Source organism: Zeus faber (genome assembly GCF_960531495.2).
Source record: "Zeus faber genome assembly, chromosome: 5".
Lineage (NCBI taxonomy): Eukaryota > Metazoa > Chordata > Actinopteri > Zeiformes > Zeidae > Zeus > Zeus faber.
Window position 1 is genome coordinate 12,148,651 of NC_137192.1, and position 21,340 is coordinate 12,169,990.

At 42.7% G+C, this 21,340-nt stretch overlaps 1 protein-coding gene across 1 annotated transcript in view; it reads right to left on the bottom strand.

Moving 5' to 3' along the window:
- Positions 1–1,765: 1,765 nt before the first annotated feature.
- The window catches only part of slc2a9l2 (solute carrier family 2 member 9, like 2), a gene marked incomplete at both ends in the record, with an annotated part of 129,885 nt that continues 110,310 nt past the window's right edge, over positions 1,766–21,340 (bottom strand). Inside the window, 2 exons of the mRNA XM_080000966.1 lie at positions 1,766–2,008; positions 14,607–14,734. Coding sequence (XP_079857092.1) covers positions 1,766–2,008; positions 14,607–14,734 — 371 coding nt within the window. The remainder of the gene's footprint in view (positions 2,009–14,606; positions 14,735–21,340) is intronic.

Genomic DNA, 21,340 nt, shown 5'->3' on the forward strand with positions numbered 1-21,340 from the left:
TGATTAGAATTGGCACATTTTTGGGATGTTTTCACATGCATGTGTGTGTATGTGTTTGACTTGACCCACCCCCTTAGGAAAATGTTTGGACAGACAGTGTGTGTGTGTGTGTGTGTGTGTGAGTGTGTGTGTGTGTGTGTGTGTGTGTGTGTCTCACTTCTACATGCGTTTGCCCCGCAGTGGACTTGACAACGTTGAGTCCTCCCTACTGTGGCGCTCGCTGTGACTCGTACCCACTGCCACGCTTGTCTGCCTCCACTCAGATCACCGGACCCCCGGCTCCAGCCATCTGGTGGGAAGTGGCCTCGGCTCCTTTTGGATTTGGAGGAGCTCCAACAAACTGTCCCCATCTGCCCAGCGTGTCCATGATGGCCACCCCTGTGCTCCTCTGGACGGTGGCTTCATTGTTTCCCACAGCCTCTCCTCTCCCTCTGATACCCACCGCACCTCGTCCCATGTCCTAATCTTTTCTGGCGGAATACTAGTCCACTTTGACCGAGTTGAAAACAGTTCAAGAATCGGCCTCCACCTGGCGATGAATATGTCTGACAAAATAGCCGAATTATACAATCAAGTTCAAAGATTTAATCGTTTACCTGGAGATGTTATAATAGCTTAAGAAAAAGGCCTAATAAGTAAAGCCTGATCCTAACATATTGTACAATACTTATAGTGTGTGTTTTATAAATAATTTGCCCTGTTAAGTATTAAAGGGGACCTATTATGCTGCTTTTCAACAAGTTAATATAGGTGTCTGAGAACCCAAAAACATCTAAATATATATATATAATTTTTTTTTCTTAAAATACCACTCAGATATTCTAGCCATTCTACATTGGCTAAACCATCCTCTTCAAAGACGGGCTGTTTTTGTGGGGGGAGCCACCCTCCTGAGGCCCCTAGTTCTGTGAGCCAATGGGGTTTGACCTTTTTTCAGGTTCCATTGAATTTTGTCCGTAAACTTTCACTGAATTCCCCTTATCAGTCCACCAAAATCTGTTTCTGAACAAATTTGAGGGGAGAAATAAGCAATCCAGTTGGTTCTGACTTTGCGCGGTCCGCAGAGTGGATCAATGTTACCGACTACACACAATTATTTTTTAAATACTCACATTTCCCTCAACTGCAGTTCTGTCACGGACAGTTGCTATTTATTCCTCTTTTTTTAAGATTTGTGCTGGTCTGTGCAGCCAACAACAGAGCCCTTCCCATGATTGGCTCTTCGCCATAGGACCCGCTAGCGGTGGCGCTCAAGTCGTGGGTGAAGTTACTCAGATGGGGAGCGGTTCTAATTCTACTGAGGCCCAATGTGACGTAGGGTTGGGAGACAAATCTGAACGGCTTGTTGCTCCACATGTTCTCTGAAACAAACAGCTCACTGAGTTGTCTTATTAACGGACTGAGTTGTCTTATTTCATAGTTTGTGTGTTAGTAGACCCATCTGAGACCCAAATGTATGTTCACATGCACTGAAAAAGTGAGTTTTGCATAATAATGTAATAATGTAATACTGGTCCTTGTAAGTAAAAACAACACTAAATCAACAAATGACAGTCTTCAACACCAAAAAAACCCACATCCAACCAGAATTGTTGAAAATTGAATCATGTTATCTTCGACAAAATTATTTGAACAACATACAAAATAGGAAAAGGGTCATTTACAAATGTTGAATCAGTAATAAAATAAATATTTATTAAAAACAAAACCGCTTAAAGATATGCACTTAAACAATCTGTCTTTGAGATAACCATTGAGTATCAAATTAGAAGGTGCTCTCCATCTCGACTTTTCCGTTGGACCCCTCCTTCCCGGACTTGATGCACAGAATGGACTCCATTTCCTGGGCGGGAGGGGATGGCACGGGGACCTTGTTGATCTTGACGAAGCTCTGGCTGATGTCCATGAAGGTCTTGTTCTTGGTCTCGGGGAGGATGGCGTACAGGTAGACGGAGCCCAGGACGCAGACCACCAGAAACACCAGGAAGGCAAAGTTCCCCAGCGCGGCCTGCACACGTGCACACACACACACACACACACACACACACACACACACACACACACACACACACACACGCACGCACACACACACACACACACACACACACCATGCAAAAAGACATAATTGAAATAATTTCGTTTTTCTCTCTGAGATAAAACAAACACGGATCAGAACGACGTCAAATCTGACCTTGAGGCTTATCGCGCGTTTTTGATGAGACTGCAAATGCACCAGGCAATTATTTATTCATGGTGTACAACACAACCACCTGCGTTTTAATTATTTGATTCGGATTGTGATTAGATGAGTCTTCTCTCGCCTGAGTCACAAGGACTTCATTCCTTCCTAATCTCCCTTCTCCTTCTGATGCCTACTTTCCCCGCCCCTTCCTAGACGTATAACCTGGTATATTATGTGGCATGTGTGACTCATGCTCGTGATGCTGATGCTGACGCCGCCCCCACCAACACACACCTCGCTGGCTCTCTAGGCTTTGTGTGGAATGATGTGCATGTATTTTTTTGTTTTGTTTTTAATTGAGAGGCATTCATAGATTCAGTCTGCATCACTGTGCGTTGAAGTCCTCTAACCTGTAACCTCCGTTGTGCAAAAAACCCAGATACTGACATGACTCTCAGAGGGGCCGAGTCACCAGCAAACACGGGGGCGAAGCAGGCCTGGCGTTCCAAAACACCACGTCATCTCTCATATATTAGTTGCTGACATTTCAATTTTCTTTTGAAAAGGTCTGATGGATGACTTTTCTACAGTGGCTTCAGTTCACGAGGGGTTAATGGGGGGGCATAAACAAAATGCAAAGATAGATTTAGATCTTTGAAAGCTGACCTTGTTGAGCGTGCTATGCCAATCATAAAGATTAGCCACAGGTAGATTACCCCCAGATGGAGATTTAGAGAGAGGGGGGGGGGGCGGGGCTCACTCTGGGTAGTGTGTCACTGAACAATAATCCCTCGATCATGAGGGGCAGGATTCAGAATGCATTCCGGCATCGACAGAAATAGAAATGTCATATTTTTAACAACCACGACCTTCCATGGCGAACAACTCGCCGCTTTGATCTGCATGGTTATATCACCAACACTATTAGGCTGATAGTTGGGACTGCTTTTTCATAATAAGATTAAAGGCAGAGCTCGGCATTGAATGCCCTGACCTATTTTCCGGGCCGCCTCTGTGACGCAACGCTCCGCCACGAAGTTAAACGAATCCCGCAAACACTTTTTTCCCCGCTTGGAATTATTGTTACGGACGCATCACGACGTGGACAAGGCGTTTCCACGTCTACTTTGGCCATCGTTAATCAAATTTAAGCAAGCACAGTGGATTGGGGAGCATGGGAAAGTCACTGCTCTCAGGCAGTGATAAGCTTCTGATCTGTTTGTGCTGGCTCAGCTGCGCCGCACTGGCTCACACACACTTCCACGGTTTGATTTTGCCCTCTAATACTAACAGAGACACGCATAATTGTCACAATTAGGCAGAGGTGAGCGAGTGAGGAAGGTGTTGGCACCTACAGCGATGGCTGGCGGCGGCGGTGGGGGGGGGAGGTGGGGGCGGCATAAGAGCATTACAGGATGCGATGGGACAGGACAGAGGGATAATTAAACGCCTCATAATGCACATGAATCTGGTCGGCAAAAAAGACAAAAAAAAAGTCGGAGAACAGAAAGGATCTCCAGGTGCAAATAAGAATCGGCCATCGCCAGGGAATATTTTGTCACGGTCACTGGATTCTGGGGCAACACTTAGTCATCATCAGTGGGGGGGGTGTGTGTGGGCTCACATTGTATTCTCATTGTTTGTGTGAGTGCACACGCATCATCGGCATGTGTACGTGTGTGTGTGTGTGTGTGTGTGCGCGCGCGCACAGACACTTCTCAACAGGAGATGTTCTTAAGGACGGTGAATATGAACCATGCACGACTGCGCTGCACACAGGGCTGAAACATTTATGTCTCACTATTTTAGAGTACTATTTTACATGTATGTTTCCTGTATGCACCGAACACAAAGACAAATTCCTTGTACGTGTAAACTTACTTGGCAATAAAGACTATTCTGATTGTGAACTCCAGACAGACCTTCCGTCTTTATCATGTATGACTATTTATAGGTGGTTCAAATGTTCCTTTTGGAAGTGCAATCTATGCCTAGATGGCCGTTCTGGTGGAAATGGTGGTGTGTGTGTGTGTGTTCAAGTTCAAGAGATTATTTGTCACATACATATACATACGGTCATACATATATGGAGTGAAACGTCGTGACACCCGTGTGTGTGTGTGTGTGTGTGTGTGTGTGTGTGTGTGTGTGTGTGTGTGTGTGTGTGTGTGTGTGTGTGTGTGTGTTTGTGTTTGTGTGTCTCCTATGCTGGCCTATACTGCTGCCTCTCATTCGGAAACCAAACACACACACACCAACAACAACAAGCAAAGAGACCGTATTGTTCATGAACGAAAATAGTTGCACACAACACATACATTACACGCCTCAATATTACACGAGAGCACGATATCCAGCACTAAATTACCATCAGGGCCAGGGGTGGACTGAAACAACAACCAGACCAGACTAGTTATACATTTGACCACTATGTTCATCTATGTTCACTATGTTCATTTTCAAAAACTCGGCTAGGATTGGTGTGGCTAGGAATACACCAATCATAGCACATACAAATGAAACAAAACAATTTTTAAAAAGAATGAAATACAGCATTAACTCAAATGTTCAAATGCCTTTCTTTATATGTATAAGCATCAAACCTAAGTGTCAAAAAACTTCACATACACACATTCACTGAAATTAAACATAAGCACAGTGTGTGTGTTTTTGACTGACCTGGTCCCTTACTGCCGAACATGTCGCTTATTTTGCATTGGGTGGGCCTGGGTGGGCCAAGTTTAATCAAAATACATTTTGTTCCAAAAAATATGAAAATGTATGTACGAAAATAAATAAATATAAACCTGAATATAAACCTCATTGTTGGTCTGTGTGCGTTTAATTTGTCTTCTAATAAAAACCGAACTGCTGAAACAAGTAGTAGGATGTCTCTGTCTCTCCGGACCGTAACTGGTTGGGTTAGGGTTAGGGTGAGCGTCAGGCTAACTCTCTCATGGTCAGCCTGACGCGGGTTCAATCGGCGATAACCACCTTCCCAGCCTGACGGGAGGAAATGACGGGGGGGGCAGAGGGGTCCCCTCAATGTATCACTAGTCCCTTTCCCACTTGCACTGAAAGCCATATATCTACTGGCAATGTTCGGTATAGGCGTCATGTGTCTATGTAAGGTATCGATGGTATCTAATGTTCCGTAAAGGTCGTTCCATGAATTTCCCCATTCTCTAAGTAGTATCATTTCAGACAAAATGCTGGAACGGCTGTGAATGGAAGAATATGGGAATGAAAGCGTAACATCGCCGTAAAGTAGGGGTGGAGCCGAATCCAAATAAAGCAGATATAGTGGGTTTATACAAATATTTATTTCGTACAAATATAAAAAATAATGATTTGTTTTCTGGAAGAAAAAAAAAATTAGGAAAAATCTCAGATTAGAACCGTGGCGATCAGCTGCATAGAAACTGAAACACATCTAGTCTCTACAACAGACAGGTCTTTATATTCTCATATTTTATTATTTTTCTTCTTAAAAAACGCCACTCAAACCCTAGACATGTCTTTAAGAGCTAGGGATGCAGGGACATCGGGGACAAGCGCTTTTCTTGCCCGCTGGCTGAGCCGCAGAACGGAAGCGAGGGAGCGAGCGGACAGGGAGACGGAGGAACAGGTGGAGAATGTTCATTCTCAGGGGGCAGAGAGTGTAGGACAGGTTATATATTAGACACCTCTCGTGCGAGAATTACGTACTGTATCCAGTGTGAACATTCATCTAAGTGTGAACAGACTCCATACAGAACTTTTGTACGGAATACTTTTTTATCGAGCAATGTAACGGATTACAAGTGGGAAAAGGGCTATTGTAAACGGAACTATATCATTTTTAAAAATTGCGCCACTGTGCCCTGTGATGACAAATGTGATGACATCATTGACACTCTCCCTCCCCGTTTTCCTGTCAAAATATTGTCCTGTTAAAAGTAGTAGAAAAAACAACAAAAAAAATTAAGCAAAAAATACATTTTAAAAAGTTGACGGTTCACAGCCAAAACAACCCTCAGGCCAAAACAACCTTTCCGACGGGCTGTCAGCGTGTGATCACAGCCTTCCTTTAGCAGACTTCGTGTAAAACAACATCTGGATTACCTGAAAACCTCCCTTCACCTTTCCACCAACAGCTTCACCTCAGCAGAGGATTTGCGGTCTGTGTAAGAGGTAAGGAGACAATTTAAACGAGAAAAGGGACATGAATGACTGTGTTTTGAAGTGGAGAAATCAAAGCCCAAACAATCCCAGTAATGAGGGCTGTTTTAGGTGCTAGACATCGCATTAATTCAGACCCCGTCAAGCCCCATGTTGCCACGGCGCACGGCGGATCAGAATCCAAGAGGAGAACTGGAATGCAAGCGGTTTGTGAAATGAACCAGGGCTCTCTTGCCAACAAGTCACGTCTGCCGGTACTTGGTGTGACGCTCTGGCAATATCCATAGCATTTGCAATGCCGTTTCAGGGATTTATAGAATTACTTTGACTATTTACGTGTTTCTCAGTCCTTGACGTTTTTAATGGTTGATTTCTTGGAGGAATTCCATTGCAAATGTAAAGTAAGGGAAGAGATTGGGATGAAAGTTTTACATCTCCAATTACTTACTTACTACTTAGCTGCGACACCTCAGCAGAAGCTGTTTATCAGCCTCAGCTCAATCAACTCAATTGGGAATCACCAACACTGACCACTTTTCTTAGATTAACACTGAATCCGACAAACACATTCAACAACTCACATACATTTCTTATGGAAACCTCTTCGATGTGGAGATCGTTGTGTCCGACTGAGAGTGCATGGACATTTTTCAACTTACACAACACATTTCGGTCTGACATTACGACTGTAAGCCACCGTTGCTAAGCAACTACAAAGCTAGTGTTATTGGAGCCTAGCATAAACCTATGCAAGTAAGTTTTGTATATTCAGTAGTTATGTATGTTCTCTCTCCGTTAATGAATTGCATCTAATCATTAATATGTGCACTCTCAAACAATACTTAAGGATGTTTTTAGCTTTCTTTCATTCACCGAAAATGGCAAATATCTGGCTGACAAAACTGCTTGCTATCATGCTACTGTACTGGAGAAGATGCCAGAGGGGGCCTGAACCCTCTGATATCTGAAATGACTGATGCGAGATCTAGACACATGCACCATGACAGCTGCCAGGAGGTGAATTCCGACAGTCGGTTCCACTTTCTGATTCAGTATAAAGGCGTTTTTTGTGGTCTAATTGCAATCCAAAAGCTTTCCTACCAAACCTCTCTCTCTTCATTGTCTCCACACCGATTCTCTGTGCATGCACTCAGCACCCGGATAAGAAAAGCGAGTGCAGCGGGAAGATGAGAGTCAAAAGGAGGCTGACTGAAAGATCTCTGTGGAAATTAAACCCCAGACAATGGCAGAGGTTAATTGCAGCGGGCTCTGGACGTTGTTTACATTCCCCATTATTGCCTAAAAGAATGATTGGACAGCACTTGAAATTAAACACAATGGCAATACATCAGACGCAACGGTGCCTCACCCTGACAAGGTTGAACGGCACACCTGCACGGTGGCAGTGTTCAGGTGCCAGCCACTGGCCAGTGAGTCAGCACAAGGCGAGTAATGTGCACTATGTGCTTCGGGCGATAGAAGTGAGTTCAGCCCCGGCCAACCAACAAACTATGTTATATTTGTGGCGATGCGCAGCTAAAAATAGCCCCGTCTCTCCTCCTCACTTGTACTCGTCATCTCCTTCTTCGCCTCTTGTTGACTGTATCGGTCCTCTCCTCTGAATCCATTTCAGAGGGAATTGTGTGGCGGTATGCCCTGATCCCCTCTGTTTCTGCCTAATTGCCGATTCAGTTCCATTTCCACTTGTCATACCATTTTCAATGGATGGCAATATTAACCAATCTCACAGCACATCCATCAAATTAAAAACCTATCTGTCTCATCATTTAAGCATTCTGGGCTTTTGCTCACACACACACACACACACACACACACACACACACACACACACAAACACACACCCACACACACACACACACACACACACACACACACACACACACACACACACACACACACGTCTCATCATCCATAGTTTCAGCGAACCACTAGGGACAGTGGGGACAGTGTATTAGATGAAGTGTCTCTGGAGAAAGAGAGGAAAGGGAAATGTATAATTTGTGTCCTGTGGTTTTCCCAGACACTCTCCAGATGAGGTTATGAATACAGACAGTAGCACTGGGGCCCTCCTGACAGTGAGCTAATTCTCCCCTGATGATTAAAACGACTGAACTGAACACTGATTAGACCGACAGCTTATGGAATTACACCTATATGCTGATGACAGGCCCGATTCAGTAGAATTGCGCACAGCTCTTGTCAGTCATGTCAGATTGCCTCGAAAACAACATACTGTAGTAGCTCTCGCCATCCCTGGTCGCAACTTGAGTGACAGAGTTGTTCCAGAGAAAAAGGCAGACACTGTGAAAAACTGGAATAGGGGTTATGATACGCCACCAAAAAAAGTCCTGGAAAAAGTACTGAACAGCGTTCGCAGCGTTAGTGTGTAGCAATACAATGCAGGGACTTTCTCAGTGTTTGATATGCTGCTGCTTAATGTTGGCTGCGCTATTTCGCCCCTAATTCATGGAGCGTTTACACAACTGACTGCGAGGTCAGAAGAAGGTGGTTTTTGAGGGGCGTTAAAGAAAACAGCAAACAAAATTTGACTCCAGGGTCGAGACAATGTGACTGAAAGGTCCAGCTTCTTGCCAGCGGAGACGTGACCTACGCCCACTGTAACTCAATGTTATTGTTTGCATCAATGGATATGCTGATTTCTTGGAAGAGACACCTTGCCTGTGCATTTTTTTGTGACTTTGCCAGTGTGTCCAAACTGCTGTTTGTTTGAACAATGAGAAGAAAATGTGCTGGAATAGGGGCTACATACGGGTAGACAACAGAAAACATTTATTCATGCAAGATAATGGCCTTCGGCACTTCTGGATCTCATCCACCTCCCAGAAACATGGAGGGTATGTGTCTTGGATGAAGGACTTCCTCTTTGTGTTGTTCCACAGACTGACAATAGCCCCATATAGGGTGAAGATCTCAATTACTAGCTGATATACACTCACTCAGCCCTTAATTAGGAACACTATATTAATACAGGGTAGGGCCTCCCTTTTCTCTCAGAACAGCCTCAATTATTCTTGGCATGGATTCCACAAGATGTTGGAAAAAATTCCTCTGAGGTTCTTGTGCATGTTAACATGATTGCATCACGCAATTCTTGCAGATTTGCCAGCTGCACATTAATGTTGCGAATCTCCCGTTCTATTCCCTGCCAAAGGTGTTGTATTGGATTCAGATCCAGTGACTGGGAATGCCACTGAAAAACATTAAACTCATTGTCATGTTCATGAAACGATTGGTCCGACTGGAGGCAGGGAGTTTTCTTAATGTTTGTCCGTCTTACAGAGGGGATAGGCGCACAGGCTCGTAAGCAGCTCAGCAGTGGAACGCCATTCCTCCTGCCCCCAAGAGGATCATTATTATCCGCAATTATTATAATAATCCTCAGTGATATATATAATTGTGGCCTGTGTGCCGCATATTGAAATGAACAATAAAACTCTCGTCATGTCGGCGCACCACGGCCAGAAAGACTCCATCTCCCTCCCTAAAGCCTTACCTACAAGTGGCGCCTGAGCAGAGACCCGGGAGGGGCAGCGCGCCGAGTAAAAGGCGCCCCGCAGTCTTTCTGTGGTCCGCAGCCGGTGCCTGACTACGCCCCTTTGTCAGCCACATTTATATCTTGAATTTTATTTTCAAAATTGTAATTTCTCTTACCTGTTTTACTTTAAAGTGACACAGAATAATTATTTATTACTTGTTATTTGTGAAAACTTTAGCTCAAAATTGTCTGCGAGCCATATACCGTCATCGAAAGAGCCATAATTGGCTCGCGAGCAAAGGTTCCCGACCCCTGCTCTAAGGAGCCTAAGATTATCCCAGGAGGAGCTGTAAATTGTCTGGGGAAAGGGGAGTCTTGGCTGCTCTGCTTGCACTGTTGATTCTGCGACCCTGACTGTCCTGGATAAGTGGCTTAGACAATGGATCGATCGATCAACAGAAAAGTGATGAAACTGTGGTGATGCGTGATATGCATCAAAATACTCACCAATAAATAAAGCAAAGTAGTCCTAAACATGTCATAAAGACGATTTATAATAGCTAACAATTGTATAGTGAAAATATCCAGTGTTTTATTGGTACCATGGCTCTCTTGTTTAACATACTGTACTTCAACAAATTTGAATGAAGCACGTCCAAAGACTCTGTAACTGCCCAATGTCATAACTTCTCACAAGCAAGTATTCATTGAGTTGCTTAGCTCTTAGCAATATACAGTATGCAGACAATTTAAACACATGCTAAGTAGCAGAACGTTTTTGAAGCGGACCAATTATGAAAAACTCACTTTTTCAGTGGTTGGGCACATACATTTGGGTCTCTGATGGGCCTACTAATACACAAGCTGTGACAACTAAGACAACTCAGTCAGTTTTCTTTTGAGCTGTCTATTTCAGAAAACGTGGTGAAAAACATTTGTGTCTCAGTCCTATGTCACCTTGAGACACAGTACAATTAAAACCGCCCTCCTTCTGAGAGTAACTCCACCCATGGCTAGAGAAATAACAGAGAAATAACTGTGTTCCACAATGAAAGGTGAAACTGCCGTTTAAAGTCATTCACCGGGGAAAGATACACTTTTTGACTTGTGCTGGAAGTCAGAGCTGGGAATGATCACGCCCGAGTTGACCGTGTTCCAGTACAACAAGACCGGTAACCAAGATGAACGCCTCCTTTGCTGTGCTTGCTCTTTCGGAATACAGACAATTACAGAACAAATATGAGACTGGGGAATGGACTGCTCCTCTGAGGGTCTGAAAACATGCACATTTTCACGTCCAAATAGACATAATAAAAAAAAAAAAACATTGTCAACATCACAGCCGTAACTACAGTTTTTACTTACTTGTATATGTGCGGAGCAGCCATTCTGGGTTTTGAGGTTGATATTGGTGAGGGTCTTTCAACTTTCCCAGTCTGAAATCCCAACCCAGTTCCAGTTTAAATTTCTGACTTTAAACTTGGACATTCAGACTTCCCCGTTCAAATGAAACACAGCATCAGTCGCAGAGCCCTGAAGCCCCGCCGGCTCGCTGTTTGCTGTTTATTGAAAGTTTATTAATATAACATGTGTCGTGTGTCCAAACTGCAGGGCCTTGGGTCCTGAGCAATATACCCGCCAAGTGTGAAGTACATCAGATAGAAATAATCAAAGGACATTATAATCAAAGGACATATGACAGACAGACAGAGAGAGATTCCTGCCTTTATAGTTAATAATGTTAGAATGGCTAGAATGCATAAAATTTGTATTTTCAGCAAATAAAAACTTAAAAAACATGTTTTGGGGACCTCAGAGATCGGTAAAACTTGTGTAAAAAGGAGCATAATAGGTCCTCTTTAATACTGATGTGTGGTGGATGAATTAATAAGCTCACTTTGATCTATAAATCATGATGGCTTGCAGAGATTCTATTGAGTTGTGGCCCAGCATGAAGCTCACTGAACTCACTAAATATAATGACAATGAATTAATTACCCTGGCCTTCAATGCTCTCCTCTAAGCTTTCGTGTGCTACCGCATTCAACATCAATACAACACATATTTTTCAGTGTTTGTTTCAAAACAGATTTTCCCCACAGCAATCCCTCAAGATCACTAAGTGTAGAAGATGAATGACCCATACAAGGTTCTGCTTTGATGGCCTAGAAAAGACATCCTTTTGCTTGCACATAACGTCCTTGACTGCCCCTTGCTCTGTGAAAAGTCATTATTTTTGTCACTGAGCATGGATTAATTTTCAACACTCAGGTGTCGACTCAAAGTGTCAACAGTATGTCTCAAGTGAGACATACTGTACAGTCAATTGGAAGCAACGTCATAAGGAACTGTTGGTCTTTCATTTCTATAAATGAATTCCTAGACATATCAAAGCTCTCCATCTGACCGTAGACAAACAAGTCATTATTTAGCTTTATTTATTTAGACAAACATGTCATTCTTTTATCAGTGTGTGAGCTAAAGAAAAACAAAGACTAACAGGCACAAGTCAACTGGCATGAAGGTGGCTGACCTCTTAAAAGCCCCTTGAAATATCTAGTTGTGTCACATGGAGCAGAAATGGACGTAGAGAGAGAGAGGCAGGAAGGGATGAGTGGTGTGCAAGTGTAAGGTTAACCACAGTTGCAGATGTATTTATGGCTTGAATATGAGGCGGGGGTCGAGGGTGGATGTTCTGTTCTTAGCAACTCAATTAGCCAAAGTCCTTGGGAAGAGGGCTACGAGCCGTATGCTGCAGAAGGAAAGTGAGAGCAAGCAGGCGACACACCTTGAGAGAGAGAGAGAGAGAGAAGACGAGGAGAGGGGTTTCGAGAGAGCGAGAGAAGTACAGCACGTGTTGCAGGGGAATTTTTCCGCAATGCACTATAGGAGAGGCGGAGATCTTTAGCAGCACATTTACTTTTGTCAAAAAAGAATTTGGAAGAATTACACCTGCTTCTCAGCAAGCTAAACTCTAATATGACATGGTTTATAGCTATGGATTCGTCTGGAAGCCCAGCTTATGTTCATAACGGAAGCATAAACTCAGCTTAAAAACTGAGCTTGCAAGTGCTCGTCAAACACGGACTGCACCTAGGACCCAGTACCGGGTCTGTCGGGCTTAACACACACACGCACGCACGCACACACACACACACACACACACTTATTACTGTTCTGTTAAAATAAAAGGCAGGAGGTTTTCTTTCAAAGAAACCAGGCTTGAATTTTAGCAACTTGTTTAGCTCCACATTTTGAGAAGCAAGAAAGAATATTTTATGGAACTAGATGCACAGAAACTGATAATATAACTGGGTCATGTTACATAAATGATAACATGACCTAAATAAATGCATTAACCCATTTTACTTCCTCTGGTGAAAAGCATTGTCATTGGTGAGGCTTGACTTCAGGTTACAAACATCTTTATTAATAGAGAGTGCTGGCGAGTAAATAACTGAATAACTGAAACATAATATAATAATCATGGAAATATAACATTGATACATTGAACATATGTCAGTTATAAACACTTTGAACAAGAGGCCAAGCATTGAGCTTTGCGGAACACCTGAATTTACTTCAAGATGATTTGATAGTTGATTAACGATCAGCCAGCATACCATGGGCACGAGTGAGGTCACTCAGAAACCAATGACATAGCTTTCTGTCATAGCTAAGGGACTCAAGTCTGTATAAAAGAATAGCATGATCGACTGCATTAAAAGCAGAGCAACAAAGCTCTCTTTGATTTCCTCGAAGATGATGATTTCACTAACTGTATAGCCACTTATCGGGTCGTAAATCAGATTGTTTACAGTGTTCAGACATAATAAAGCAAATTGTCTGGTAATTATTTAGATTGCTAACATCTGCCCTTTCTATGCAATGCATATTTAGTTTGGAAACTCAAAATGCATATTAGTTTTCAAACATTGGGAACATCTCAGCAAATAGAGTTCAGTTAAAAATATGGGTTGGGTGGAAGATGCATTACATGAGCGGCTTATAATCAAAGTTTGGCAGAAGTCCAGTAGATCTGCACCATGTTGACTGTCTGGGATCGATTGTCATCTATACAGAACTTACCCCGAGCTGTAGCGTCCAAGTGTGTCTCATGTGTTTTCATCCATCTATTTTATAACCAACAAGTGCAATATGGTCATTCATGACTTTCAGTTAGGACTAAAAGATTTGAACTGAATCCAGATTTTGTCTCAAACTTTCACAATCAAATGAAGTGAACCACTACGGGGGAGTTTGACATTTGCACCATTTGACATTTTTTAACTGACATCAGTACACAGTGCAACTATTGCGTGGCGTGTTACGCATATACATAGAGTCAGTGGCGTAGCTTTCGTTTGAACATTTGGGGGGGGACACACAAGTCACTTAATTTCCTGCATTCTGGTGACTTTTTTATGCCCCAATTTGTGGCTTTTCTGCATCAATTTATTGTGGAAATGTCTTTATTTATGTAATTTCATGTTTTTATTGTTGGGGAACAAATGCACATGTTCTAAATATTGTGGGGGATGATTTCCCTGCACCCCCCCCAGAAATGGACGCCTAATCTAGAAGTGTCAAAGCCCTTTTTTGACAGTGTAGCTGAACTATATTAATTTAATTTGAGACATATGAGACACATTGAAAAAACTCACATTTAAACACACACGTATGCACCTGCCCACCAGAACACACACTCACTCACACACACACGGACACACACAATAGATCACTCACTTGAATGAAGGGGAACAAAAGGCCCACGGCGAAGTTTGAGAGCCAGTTCACGATCCCGGCGATCATGAAGGCAGCGGGCCGGTACGACTGCTCAAACAGCTCGCTGGTCAGGACAAATGGGATCCCGCCTGGAACAAAAAAAAAACAACAAACAAAACACACAGATACAGACCATTTAGAAACGGCTACAATTAATTCGGCTACATTGACTCTCCGGCTTTTATGGATACAACATCACAGAGAGGACGGCTGTCTTACTGTATATCAGCATGGCTCTGGTTCGGGTCAAGTCAAGAGACTAGACCAGGGGCCTATACTACGAAGCAAGTTCAACATACCCAGGATATCTTTTCATTAGCTAGCTTCACTCAGCCTAACAACTGCAATCACGCATAAGCAGTATCACGACGGTGGTTCAACTCATTAAGTCAACCTAGAGTTTCCCAATATAGTTTTGAGCGGGTTCACGTAACAGGGGCGGTGTTTGCACCATATGACCAATAGCAACCATGGACAAGTCAACTACAGCCGCATATTTTACACACGATGAACAAACTATAATATTAAACAAATGTGATGATTTAGAAATAGAATCCAGGCTAAAAGCAACACAGTTGCTGCTGCCAAAGGCAAGAAGGAAATCTGGCAAAACATTGCAGACCGTGTGAATGTGTAAGTTAATAGGCTTACTGTATCAATACCACTGACAATCGGTGTATCATTCGATCATTTCATATCCAATTTAAAATCCAAAATCAGAAAACCAATAACGGGCTGTTTTTTGCTGTTTTGATTTTGTTCTGAAATTAAAAATAGAACATGAGAAAATTAGATTTGTTCAAAATCAAAACAACGAAAAACAGCCTGTTATTGGTTTTCTGATTTTGGATTCTAAATTGGATATGAAATGATCGAATGATACACGGATTACTGCCCCCTCATTAAGGCACGAGCAGATCTGCTTTCAATTACAACCTGAACGTACCTCGCTAACCCCAAATCCTGCTTCATAATATAGTACTTATGCGTTGTTATCCATGTCTGTATTATTGTATACATATTTATTTATACTGTACGGTATATCCATCTGCAATTACATTTATACCCACAGCCAGCAGTCATTCTGACGAGGGATGAAACGGATCACAAAACTCACGGCTTGGATCTTATTACTGTTTTGAGTCACGGATCGGATAATTCTTCGAATCAGGAAAAAAATAAAAGGGAGACGAATATAACTTTGCTTTTCATTTATTCTGTAAAACACATACCCATTGTATGTACATTTGTTTTTCTTGTTTTGTTTTACACTGAGGTTGTGATTGTGATTCTTATTTTGAAGAGCAGAGCACAATAACAACTTTTTCTTTTGGATTTAGTCCTCATCTTGGCAATATTAACTGAAGCTTTAAAAATAAGTTACATTTAAAGTCGAATTTAAAGCTCTGAAAGGTTGGATTAACATACAAAACATCGCACCAGCCCTCTAAGATCCATCAATCTAAACGACCCATTCTATGACCCTACTAGAAAAAACAGAAGGCTTATTTTGCTCCAGAACAAAAGTAAACCCTGTGAACAGCGCGCCTGCTCTTCCCGTCCTGGTGCCAGACCGTGATCAAAGGCGGTTCCTGGCAGACGGTTCCTTCCTGATCTGCCCTGATGTGTTCTTCTGGCCTGACCCCAGGTGCAATGTGCACGCAGCTCCTCCAACTTTACCACAGCAGAGGTTGACATTTGGATGTTTTGATAGGCGATGACGTCAAACCGGGAGAACGAGCTCTGGAAAGTTGGCGTATCTGGTTCAAGTGTGAGCGCAGTTATTTATAACACCTGCATAGTAAACACAACATACTGAATTCATATGCGGGAAAATACATCTTTGCTTTTTTTTTTTTTTTTTTTTAATCAGAGATATCTAAATATCTAGTTTTAAACACTACCTGTACAAAAGTATTGTATCTTATAGATACACCAATAAAATATCCCTTATTTGATTGTTTTTTCCTGTTAATTATTGCCACTGCCAACGGATTATTGAATTCTTTCAAAGGCGACTTCAGGTTATGTTTTCTAACCCTAATGTTAAGTGGATGGTGATGATGGCTCCATATGTACATTATTCATAATGAGACATCGCCTAAACCCCACGCCTTGGAAGCGACCATTTCTGAGTCACAGTGCCTGGTCCCTGAGAAGTGTCTGGCTGTGGAATGTCTAAATGGATATTTTTTTCTCAAATGAAGTGAGGACAAATCACATTTTGAAAAAAGACAGCAGATAAATGGACCTGCTTCAGTTCGATTCCCAGAGCTAACGTCTCATCAGAGCGCACGCTACACTTTCCCGCGTGGAGAATACGAAGCGGGACCGGCAGTCGGAAATTACCAGCAACATGACAACCATGTAATCTAACATAATTCTAAAATGTCAATTTTACTACAAAAAAAAACAAAAACCCATCAAAGCAAATGTAAGAGAGCTCAACAGGAGTCACACGGTCGATTTTGCAGTTTAAACACCCAGGCGACCATGCCGCACTGTGATTGGGGGGTGAGTAAACGGCTCATTTGGTCTTTAGACGGAGAAAGAAAAGATCAGTCTGCTGAAGTCGTTTTCTACAAGATTCATCAAAGGGTGCCTATTAAGAAAAACTCATGGTACTCATTTTGTTCTGAAATTAAAAACAGAACATGAGAAAATTTAATTTGTTTTTATCATTTAATATTTCCAATTTGGTGTGCCTGAAACCCCTGGCGCAACCCTCAACGTGCGGACAGTCCTCAGTGCTAATGCACGCATGACCAAACCCAGCGGCGCAATGAAAGTGAAGGATGGAGTTGGGATCACGGCCCCCTGGGGCCCGGGCGCAACAGATCAGAAATATTAGATAAAAAAAATATATCCAATTTTTTCATGTTCTATTTTTAATTTCTGAATAAAATCAAAACAATGAAAAACGGCCAGTTATTGGTTTTCTGATTTTGGATTCAGATATGAAATTATTAGATATGAATGAATGATGAATGATTACTGCCCCCTTATTGAGGCACGAATAGATCCTACTATAATTATAATTGTGTATTCCAATAAATTAAAGTGTTTAAATATTAGCCTTATTCTTGCAGCTGCAACCCCGATCTTGGGTGCAAATAAGGAACAAATATTAAAACATAATTCAAAGCGTTAGGTAGGCTTACTTGCAAATATTATAAGGTCAAGGCTTGAGTGCTTTAATCACGCTCTGTTTTAGGATGAGAATTTTTATCTTTCAAATTGTCAGATACCCATCAGGGAAAGCCAAAGGGCTTGGTCGCTCTCTTTCCTTCCGAAAAGACCTTCTCACTCTTCGCGCACGGAGGTCCGTGGGATCTTCCAGGAATGGTGACGCCATTTTCCAAGGGAATCGATTGGTCTGTGAGCAGTGCTTACCGTCGTCGTGCTTGTGCACATGCATTTGGGTCTATGATGGCAAGGTTGTCTTAATTCACAGTTTGTGTGTAAGGAGCCATCATAGAACCAAATGCATGTGCAATGCATTTGGGTCTATGATGGCTCCTTACACACAAACTGTAAATTAAGACAACCTTGTCGGTTTGTTGTGGTGTGTGCTATTTCAGAAAACATGTGATTCAACAAGGCATTCAGATTTGCTACTTCCTACATCCCATGGTGCCTCAGTAGAATTAGAACCGTCCCCCATCTCGAGTAACTCCACCCACGGCTGGAGAAATAACATTGGGACTGCTCTGTTGGCTTAAGAAAGAGGAATTAATACCAACTGTCAGTGACAAAACTGCAGACAAGGGAAATGTAATTATTAAAAAATAATTGTGCTGTGTGTTTCTAAAAAAATTTTTTTTTTAAAAGGTAAATGCGGTAGGTTGATTCGAGGCTGCGCCGCGCGACCCGTTGCAGTGGAACTTCTTTTTCTTTGGGCTGCTTCCGTTAGCGGTCGCCACAGTGGATCATCTGCCTCCAATACCGTCTGTTCTGCGCATCTTCCTCCCTTACACCAACCGCCTGCATGTCCTCCTTCACCACATCCATAAACCTTCTCTTTGGCCTTCCTCTTTCCCTCTTGCCTGGCAGCTCCATCCTCAGCATCCTTCTCCCAACGTAACTCTCATCTCTAATACACACGTGTCCAAACCATCTCAATCTGGCCTCTCTCACTTTTTCACCAAACTGTCCAAGCTGAGCCGTCCCTCTAATGTGCTCGTTCTTAATCCTGTCCATCCTTGTCACTCCCAATGAAAATCTCAACATCCTCAACTCTGCCACCTCCAGTTCAGCCACCTGCCTTTTTGTCAGTGCCACCGCCTCTAAACTGGAACAAACAGAACAAAATGAGGCTTTGTAGATCAAATTATGAGTGACGATTCAGCAACCCGGTTGCTTATTTCTCACCTCAAATTTGTTCAGAAACACATTTTGGTGGACTGATGAGGTGAAATCATTAAGTACTTCATACAACGGGCTCACAGAACTGGGGCAAACAGTTCCAGAGTGGTTCATTTAAAGTGACACACACACTGAAATGGAGCGTCAGGAACAAGAGAGGTTTTGAGACATGTTAGAATGGCTAGAATGCATAATCTGGGTGGTATTTTCAGAAAAAAACAAAAATTCAAAGACATGTTTTGGGGACCTCGGAGACCTATATTAACCTGTTGAAAAGGAGCATCATAGGTCCTCTTTAAGAGGTAGAGGGAACATCCATTTGTCAGTTGCGGTTCAATTTGAAACGAGTGCTGGAATGAGTGAGGGACTAGCTTCATATGAGCAGGAAAGTGTGTGGTCAGCGTGATGCGCTGGAGCTTAGTGTCGGCACCGGTGGCTTAGCCAGAGTCCTTGTGTTTTAGTTCAGGGATTAAAAGCAGATTAGCAGAGACTAATAACTGCCGTGTTTTAGTCACCATCGTGCATGCGATCTCGCGGCAAAAACTGTTTTTCCACTGCTGAAGGTAATGTGGATTGATGGCTGCGACTGATAGCTGCAACCTGTTTTACAACCGTAACGACTATGCACATCATCCCTGTGTGGGGTGTGTGCGCTTGGAAAGCACAGTGGCCCGCCGCACTGACTGATGGTTATTGCATATTGAACGCCCGGTTTCCCCAGACGTTTGGAGCGAAAAAATGAACCCGCAACATCGGTTGATCAACGCGGTCGAGAGGTCTGACAGTGATATCAGATACAGCGCGGCACCCTACCGTCATTCTCATCTCTATGCGGCTGTCAAGTCAACATGACGGCACCAGAAGTGATTGGAATAGTTCATGTCAAGCATTCAAGCCCCTTTGCAAGATCTCTGCGTGCACGTACCCCTGTTAGTCAAGCAGCTCCTATTGAATCGAGCCATAGTGTTCTTTAGGTACAAAACCCTGAAACACATGGAGTAGAACAGAGCGCAGAACAACAGTGGCCAACCTACTACCCCTGCAATGCAACCTGCAGAGGGATGGTGAAGAAATTAAGATTAATTCAGAATCTATCTATCTATCTATCTATCTATCTATCTATCTATCTATCTATCTATCTGTCTGTCTGTCTGTCTGTCTGTCTCTCTGTCATATAATCAGTATATATCCTACAGTAATTTTGCTGTATTTTCTTTATATTTTTATAGTATATTGCCATTTAATGTGTAGAATGTATGTAAACACAACATATAATATATGAAATTAATTATAAACAATTATTATATATAATTATACAGTTATTGATGTATTGTGAAGTAAAATTATTTCATGTACACAGCTCACTCAAACAACACAGTATAAACCAAGTACATTATTGACGGCTTGCCCAGAAAATGCTAATCTCACTGACATATTAAGAAAAAAAAAAAAAAAAGCCACAAAAAGTGTTCCATGCATAATGTATGAAAGAGAAAACATTCATCCAAAGGGTTGTGTGCTGGTGTGATAGTGAGTGTGATGGGGTGTGTGCAGTGTTACCTTACATCCCAGAAAATTTGCTCAGTGATGAAGAGCAGCTTCAAAAGGAGCCCTGCCTCCATTTTTCTACATCGCTCTCCCGGTACGAGAGAGTGTGTGTGTGTGTGTGTGTGTGTGTGTGTGTGTGTGTGTGTGTGTGTGTGTGTGTGTGTGTGTGTGTGTGTGTGTGTGTGTGTGTGTGTGTGTGTGTGTGTGTGCTTGCCGGCCTGTGCGGTGAAGCCACTACAGATGATACAGAATGCGGCGGCGCGACTGGTGTTCAACCAGCCAAAGAGGGCACATGTCACTCCGCTGCTCATCGGGCTCCACTGGTTACCTGTAGCCGCCCGCATCAAGTTCAAGTCTCTGATGCTGGCCTACAGAGTGATTGCTGGGAATGCTCCCGCCTACTTAAATGCTCTTGTAAGAGCACATGTTGCCCCTCTGGATGCTGCGCTCTTCAAATGAGCGTCGCCTGGCTCTGCCGGCCATACAACCACGGCAATCCAGGTTATTCTCATTTGTAGTTCCACGTTGGTGGAACGAGCTGCCAAAAATAACCAGAGCGGGGACCTCCCTCTCTGTCTTTAAGAAGCACTTGAAGACCCAGCTCTTCAGTGAGCACCTCCTCTCCTAACCTACAATTACTTAGCACCACCTTGCAGTATTTATTGTTACACTAATGTTGTTGTTACACTAATCTCTGTCGCAATGTAGCTTGAATGTTATTCTCCCTTGTAAATCGCTTTGGATAAAAGCGTCTGCTAAATGACTAAATGTAAATGTAAATG